The 8,020-nt window shown below is 56.9% G+C and overlaps 1 protein-coding gene across 1 annotated transcript in view; it reads right to left on the bottom strand.

Moving 5' to 3' along the window:
* The window catches only part of LOC102420267 (collagen alpha-1(XXVII) chain-like), a 16,427-nt gene that overhangs the window by 2,718 nt on the left and 5,689 nt on the right, over positions 1 to 8,020 (bottom strand). Inside the window, exons 10-14 of the mRNA XM_023763052.1 lie at positions 6,174 to 6,200; positions 4,378 to 4,443; positions 3,353 to 3,524; positions 2,070 to 2,179; positions 581 to 799 (exon numbers count right to left, since the gene is read on the bottom strand). Of these exons, the coding sequence (XP_023618820.1) occupies positions 581 to 799; positions 2,070 to 2,179; positions 3,353 to 3,524; positions 4,378 to 4,443; positions 6,174 to 6,200 (594 nt within the window). The remainder of the gene's footprint in view (positions 1 to 580; positions 800 to 2,069; positions 2,180 to 3,352; positions 3,525 to 4,377; positions 4,444 to 6,173; positions 6,201 to 8,020) is intronic.

Raw genomic sequence — 8,020 nt, 5'->3', positions numbered from 1 at the left:
ATCATGGGCGATGCCAGCCCGACCAATGCATCGCACCTGGCTTGGCTGGCCCGCGCCAGCAGTGTCATAGCGTGGTCGTCTGGACAATCGTTCTGCTGTTCGGCCATCTGGTCAATTTGCATATTGTGCTTTTATTATTATAGATGTTAGTGAGGATGTGGGGAAACCAACACGCTCATTACCAGTTCTGATTAATCTTGTGACACTGGTTTGTTTGACTTTATATCTCTCTCTTCCCTAACAACCTACTCTGTTTTAGGCATTTGAAAATAACCAAAAATGTTAAGAGAAAAAATTAGCCCGGTCAGAACGGGGGCAGAGAGTAGAAGTACATCCTCCTATAAGCAGCCTTGCAAGTAAGTACCATATCTACCAGCCCGTAAAGTTTTTACCAGCCCAGATCTTCCCTCAGAAGTTTCCCAGAGAGGAAGGTGGGTAACAACAATTTTATAAAGCTGTCGCAATAAAATTATTACAAATGTAAAAATTATATGCATCATACTAATATACTAAAATAGCACAGTATAAAATTGTTTGCCTCTGGTCTGTGCGTGAGGGGCCTGTGGGGGCTCCGAGTTACCTTGCAGCCATCCATGGACACTTCAGGCCTGAACTGACCCCCAGCTTCGAAGATCTGCCCGTTCCAGGCCCGGAAGCGAACTGCCCGCTTGGCTGGGGCCTGCCCGGGGCCCTCCTGCCACACGGTCATGTTCAGGCAGTGGATGGTGATATGCTGTGTCACCTCAGAGCTTAGCAGGTGCAGAAAATTCATCTGGACCCGGCTGACGGCAAACTCGACCTGTGGAGGAGACACAGCCGTGGGGCGGGGGCGGTCTGGCTGGGATGCCCACAGCTCTCAGAAGGTAAGCTCTCAGGGGTAAGCTTTCCTGGTAACATTTCCCAACCACGCTCCCAGACGTGTGCCCACGTAAGAGACAGGGAAATTGAGGTCTGTGTGAGCTGGTCCAGAGCCAGGGAGCAGCAAGGAAGGGAAAGAAAGAGCCAAAGCCAGAGTCAGAGCTGGGAAGGGCCCGATGCAATCTTACCCACTTCCCCTCTCCATGGTAGCGGACGGGGGTCTTTGGAGCTGAGCTGGGACCCAGAGGCCCAGAGAGGAAGAGGATCTTGCCCAAGATTGAGAGGCTCTCAGAGTAAAGAGGAAATGAGCAGCGCCCTTCCTACCCTACGTCTCCGTATCCCTGAGGGGTGGGATGGGGTAGAAACGCCAGACCTGACCACAGACAATAGGACAGGATTTACGGCCTCAGTGGTTCTAGTGTGAGTGCTGACAGCTGGGTCTGTGTGTCTGTGACGCGAGCACCTGGCGTAAGTTTTGACCCCACGCACTTCAAAGGCGCCGTCTCTGATCAGCACCCCACAGAGGTTCATTGTCCCCCATGGGGTAGAGAGTCAGAGGGGCAGTCCCGCTGCCAACCCAGGGGCCAACTCCGGCCTCACCCCTCTGCCACGTCAGTCAGAGGGGAAAGGGCCGGCTGGACCGTGAGCTCCGGCTGTGGGGCTAGTGGCGAGGCTGCTGTGTTTCGTGTTGAATCCCAGCACCTGGCACCTGGCAGGGACTCAACTGGTTGACCGGCTGGCTCCTGAAGACTCTCCAACTCTGGGTGCGGGAGTGGTCACACTGCCACTGCTCTCCTTGGCTTATTGTTGAGTTGCCCTGAGCCACCTAAAATTCTCAGCCCAGAGATGGGCACCTGGTAAGCGGGCAGCGAACATTCATTTAATATTTGCACGCACAGTCCTGGCGGCTGTCCCCGGGGAGCGGCACCCTGACTTGTTTTGTGCTGATGGCTCGTGGTTCTCCAGGCCAGGCCAGCTTGGCCAACGACGCTGCTTTAGGTATTAGGCAAAAAGTCCTACTTACAGAGAGAACCATTGGCATCAGACAAGTCCAAGGGGTTTTGGATTTAAAACAATTCATCCTCAACTTATAGGTGAAGAAACTGATGTTCAGAAATGGGAGATGACTTCCCCAAGGCCAGGCAGCCAGTCGGGGGCCGGGAGCAGACGGGTACCGGGCAGCCAGTCGGGGGCCGGGAGCAGACGGGTACCTTGGAGGCTGTGATGGGCTTGAGACACGTCTGTCCACCATGCGTGAAGTTGCAGGAGACTTCGATGGTGTCGGACGAGCAGCCAAGGTTCGGATCCACCCAGTAGGTGCCTGCAGGAAGCAATGGGGTGGTGGTGTATGTGTGTGGGAAGGAGCCCAGGGCTTGGTTCTGAGGTGGGCCCCCCCACCTTGTGACCCCTGAGCTCCACTTGGATATGAAGTCAGGGACGGGGGAGCAGAAAAGGGATTCGTGAGCCACAGATCTCTGAGCAGAGCCCCTGGAGGGGCACCCAGCTGAGCATGAGACCTGTGGCTGAGAAATGTCCACTTTCCCCCGGGGACACTAAGGTAGAGAGGCTGAGCCACTTCCCAAGAGATTTAGGGATGATGTAGTGGAATGGTTTCTCCATGGAGGCGAGTGATCCTCCTAGGTTGGCTGGGGGACCCCTAGAGGTCCCCCAAGTATTGAGAACTTGGAGCTGTGGAGGCTCAGACCTCGGGCTGAGCCAGGACCTCAAGGGGCTGATGGCTCTCCACCCCCTCTGCACCTGCCCTACCCCCTCTGCACCTGCCCCACCCCCTCTGCACTTCTTCCACCCCCTCTGCACCTACCCCCACCCCCTCTGCATCTGCCCCCACCCCTCTGCACCTGCCCCCACCCCTCTGCACCTGCCCCCACCCCTCTGCACCTGCCCTACCCCCTCTGCACCTGCCCCATCCCTTCTGCTGGCACCGGGTTCCCCCACTGAGCGTCTGAGGGAGCCACAGGTGTCACAGCGAAAGAGTGGGACACCCGGCCACTAGCCGCCTTCTCAGGCAGCCAATGGAAGGGTGCTCAGGGCGGGGCGGTGGCTGCCCAGCTCACAGGGCCTACATTCGAATCAGGTCTGCCTGCCTCCAAAGCCATGGTCCTTCCAGGGGCCACATTAGCTCACAGACAGAAGGGAATCGGATGAGGTGCAGAGCCCCCTCCCATCCCGGCCTGTCCCCGCCCTCGGGGCTTTTCCTGCCAAGGCTCTGGCCTCCCGCTGACATGACTGTCCCTGCTTGACATCTGTAGGCTCCGGAAGGATGGGACCCTCCTCGGGGTACCCACTCCACCCCCTTCTGAAGCACAAGGCCTGGCACCAGGGCTCAGCGACTGCTGGTTGAGTAAGTGACTGGCCCTGTGCCATCTCCCTGAGGACAGAAACTCGGCCCTGCTCCCCCTGGGTCCCTCTGCCCCGTCCCACCCCACCCCACCCCGGGCAGGAAGTGCCCTCCTCAGACCACAGGCCCCCGTACCATCTGCCATCTTCTGCTCGCAGTCCATGAGGTCCCGGCAGACCCGGGCGGGGTTCTCTTTGGTGCCCAGGGGCGTCTTAATGCTCTGGATGAGGTGGCTGAGGTAGTGTAAGGTTTTAAAGATCTCCCCTCCCTGGTCCAGCACCAGCCGGTCCGGATGGCTGGAAACCTGCTGTGAGGAGAGAGCCATCAGCCCCTTGAGTCCTGGCTCAGCCCGAGGTCAGAGCCTCCACAGCCCCAGGGGCATGGTTGGAGCAGGCGTTGGGTCTACTCTACTTAAAGAAATTGGGGTCCAGGGGTGGGCTGGGGGGGTAGGTGCTGCCATGGGAGCTTAGAGGCTCAAGAGGAGCAATGGTCAGGTGTCCATGAGCAAGGCAGCCAGGTGTGCAGAACGCTGGGGAATGGCCCCAAATCCTTCCAGAAGGGGTTGGTGGAGGTCTTTCCCCTGATCCTTGTACGCCCCATGGAAGGAAAATAATGGGCTCATCCATGCTGCCCTTTGCCCTGAATTGTGAGCCCCCAGAGAGTAGGACAAATGGAAATGCATGTAGGAGGTCTGAGTTGGCGGGCGTGGGGGTGAGTCCCCCATTGGGAAGGAGGCAAGGCAGCAGAGGGCACTCCTGACAGGGGTCTCACTAGAGGGCACCGAGCGCCTTCTCAGCCTGGAGTCCCAGAGTTGCGATGACCCCAGGCCGGGGGCTTAGCTGAGCCCTGTGGGATGGCCATGAGCTTCCTGCTCCGGGCAGACTGTGGCCTGAGCCGTGGGAAGCTGCTGTGGGCGCTGGGCCAGCAAGAACGCTGACACCCTGCGAGGGCTTGGGAGGAAAAAGGGCTCCGGGACTGGCTGTGTGACTGGCTGTGTCGCCAGCTACTCCCAGCCTCGGCCACGCCCTCCCCACCTGTGGTTGGGAGATGCCCGCCGGGGCTGTGAAGGGCTCGATGCAGGCCACGCGGGTGGGGCAAGGACCACACATTATTTCTGTTTTCCCCGGGAAAGGATCCCACGTGGCAGGGTCCTGCGGTACCTCTGCTCTCAGTGCTCCGTGAGTGTCCATCCACGTCTGGAAAGCTGCCCCAAGGTCATCTTGTTGCTGTGCAGGGAGAAGACGGGGTGTGCATCCTGGACCCCCAGGGTCTGAGCGCCCGCTCTCCACCCCACCCTCCCAGCAAGGTCCTGGCGAAGGCACAGGCCCTCCGTGGAACTCTGTCCTTCCTCCCCATGCAAACAGAGTCTGGCCCTTCCATGCCCTTCCCTGAGGCACTTTGATAGCTCATCGCCCTCAGGATTCAGTCCAAACTCCTCAGCATGATTACAAGACCCGGCCTGAGTGCTGTGGCCTCTGGCCCTCCTCTCTCCCACATCTATTCTGTGCACAACACACTACCATACTTCTAAGTCCTAAATGCCATGCTTTATCTAGCCACAGGACCTTTGCACATGCTGCTCCCATCCCTGGAATACTCTTCCTCCCTCCAGTGCTCCATCTGGCTCCCTCCTATTCCAGCGGTTCTCAGCCAGGGGCGATGATGCCCCTAGTGGACATTTGACAATACCTGGAGACAGTTTTGGCTGCCACAACTGGAGGGTGGAGGGTGTTACTGGCATCTAGTGAGTAGAAGCCAAGGATGCTGCTAAACATCACACAGTGCCCAGGACAGCCACTCCAGCAAAGAGTCATCTAGTCCCAATGTCAGCAGTCCTGCCCTACCCTCACCCTACAGATGTCAGCTGCAGTGGGAACGCTTTCCTAATGCTTCCGCCCCTTCCTCTATATCCCCACAGCCCCTGGTTTCTCCGTTGGCTCGCACTGTAATTGTCTAACATACACTTGGACGTCCGACGCTCGCCCCGGGCTTGCCAGAAGCACAGCTGCCATCTTGCTGTGAACAGCGAGGGGCAGAATCTGAAGCCCAGGATTGGGGTCCGGAGTGGAGGCTCTGGAGCTAGTACTTCTCAAGTTCAAATCCCAGCCTTGCTACTTATCAACTGTATAATCTAGGGCAAGCTGCTTAACCTCTCTGCCTCAGTTATCTCATCTTGGAAATGGGCATGATAATAACACTAATAATGAAGTTTTGAGAGGAATAAATGAGTTAATATATGAAAAGCACTTCTAACTAATGGTGCCTGGCATATAACAAGCATTCAATTGATTAAAAATATTAAAAAATTCAAAATCCTCTCATTTTTTTGAGGGAAGTGGTTTTCCTGGATCTCTGTACTCTGACTTCCTATTGATGAGACGGATTAGCGGAAGGTCCAGGGAGAGGCCAAGGAGAAGCTGCGGTGAGAAAGATCAGAGACTCCTAGTGGCTCGGGGCCCCAGGGTTCTGCTCCATCAGTCTTTCCCTGGGCCCCTTCCTGTCCCTGTCAGGGCCTGAATCTAACAGTCACTCGGCGCAGCGGTCAAAGAAGGAGGACTCCTGAGAGGGCTTGGGCGGGGGTCAAGCTTTCAGACAGACCGAGGCCCCACCAGAGGCACACAGGGCCCCCAACCTGCTCTCTCTTGGGACTCAGACTCTGATAGAGGAGAATCCTCAGCAATCAGCCAATCTGTACCAAGTGTGCCACCAGGACCCAGGAGCCGTGGCTGGGGTGCCTTCTTGGGGTCACAGTCAGTGCCACATCCCTGCTAAAGTCTGGGTTTCCTGCCTCTGTGGCTTCAGGGCCCAGGGTCCAATATGGAGTGATCAAAGGACACAGGCATTCCCAGGCCCAGCTTAGGGTTCCAGCCCCTGTGGCCAGAACCGGGGTCAGCTGCCAATCCACCCTTCCCCAGGCCTTACCCAGGAAGACAAAAGAGAATGCGCTCTGACTTACAAAGTGGATAGGTCTCCCTGGAGGACCCTGCAAAAGAAGAGGCCGGGTCAGCATTTGACGGGGACTCGGGGCTACATTCTGGGGACTGTCAGGGCATGAGAGGATCCACCGGGCTGGCCTACACTCCCCCGGAGGCCTGGCCCCGTGGTCGGCAAACTGCGGCTTGCGAGCCACATGCGGCTCTTTGGCCCCTTGAGTGTGGCTCTTCCTAAGCCTTCGGAGTACCCTAATTAAGTTAATAACAATGTACCTATCTATATAGTTTAAGTTAAAAAAATTTGACTCTCAAAAGAAATTTCAATCGTTGTACTGTTGATATTTGCCTCTGTTGACTAATGAGTTTTCCAACCACTGACCTAGACCAATGTCAAGTGGGAGGGTTGGATTTATGAGGTCAAGCCAAAAGAATTCACTCTTTGTGTCTTTGATAAGGAATCAGACACCTGATAGTCTGACCACAATGTCCAGTCCTTCTCCGCCAGCTCACACGGTCAACTCCTCCAAGCATGAAGGGTCATGGCTCCGGAGGAAGTGCTCATTGCAGACAGCAACCTTCCCCCACCCCCCCTGCTCCCTCTTCCCATATGTACTTAGGGCTGCCTGCTGCCAGCACTTGCCAGTCACTGCCTGGAGGGGGAGCAGGAGGCTGCGAGCCCCCTGGGACGTTTGCAAGTGCTGGGCAGTTCATGGTGTTCAACCAATCTCAGGTGAGGTTGGTGGGTAAATACTGTGGCTTCGGGGGCGTTGGGGAGGGGGGCACAGGTGGGACAACTGGGAAACGTGTTCTCAGCCACCCTCCAGAGTCTCCAGTTGCCCTCAGCGGCAATCTGCTCCTGAACACACCTACAGTGGTTTCTTTCCCTTCTTGTCTCACCTTCCCACTTCCTGTTGGTCCTTCCGGGATCCTCTGTTGTTAACTACTTGTTCACGAAACGTGTCTCAGGATCTGCTTCTGGGGGAGCCCAAACGGAGGGACACAAACTTGAGGTCTTGCTTCTTGCTTCATCCTGGACCTGACGTTGGTCTCTGAGGTCACCCCAGAACTAAGGTCCCATCCCGCAGGCCCCCTCCCCCATGTGTTCCTTGGGGATGACCAGCACTCATACCTCCTTCTGTCTTCAGCAGAGTTTGGGTGGCACGGGAGCCGGGGCAGCTGTGTGACGAGGGGCATGGAGGCAGCCGGTCCATCTGGCTCCTGGTGGTCAGACCTCAGAACACAGCCGCTCTCACCCTGAGCCAGAACTATGGCTCTCGCTCCCTCGGATGCAGCCACAAGGCCGGTGACCTGGTACTTTCCGGTCAGAAAGGAGCGCCCAGCTCCCCTGAGCACAGCTGGCTTTCCTGCTTCCCCAGGGGGAGGGTCTGCTCGGGGCAGCACAGTCCCACTGGTCAGGTTTGGGTCCCAAACACCTGATGGTCAGTTGGCTTCCCTGGAGCCCAGCCTCCGTGGGGACTTCTGTCTTGGGAACACAGGACGCGGGGACACACAGCACAGCCCAGGGTGTGGCACCACAGGCGGGAAGAGCCATGCTCACTGCACAGGAGAGGCTGTGGGGGTGCGTGTTCTAAACTGAACTGTGCCCTCCCCGCAATTCCATGCTGTAGTCCCAACTCCCAGAGCCTTAGAGTGGGACTGTGTTTGGAGATAGGGTCTTTGCAGAGGTAATTTTTCCCCCTCACCTGAGGATACTTTTTCCTTTGCTTTTTCAGGGAGAGTGGAAGGGAGGAAGGAGGAGGAGGGGAGAGAGAGAGAGAAAGAGAGAGAGAGAGAGAGAGAGAGAGAGAGAGAGAGAGAGAAAGAGAGAGAGAAATATTGATGTGAGACACATAGACTGGTTGCCTCCCAC

Source organism: Myotis lucifugus, unplaced genomic scaffold, assembly GCF_000147115.1.
Source record: "Myotis lucifugus unplaced genomic scaffold, Myoluc2.0 scaffold_273, whole genome shotgun sequence".
Classification (NCBI taxonomy): Eukaryota; Metazoa; Chordata; class Mammalia; order Chiroptera; family Vespertilionidae; genus Myotis; species Myotis lucifugus.
The sequence above is the reverse complement of the archived record's forward strand: the minus strand, read 5'-3'. Positions and strand labels throughout refer to the sequence as shown.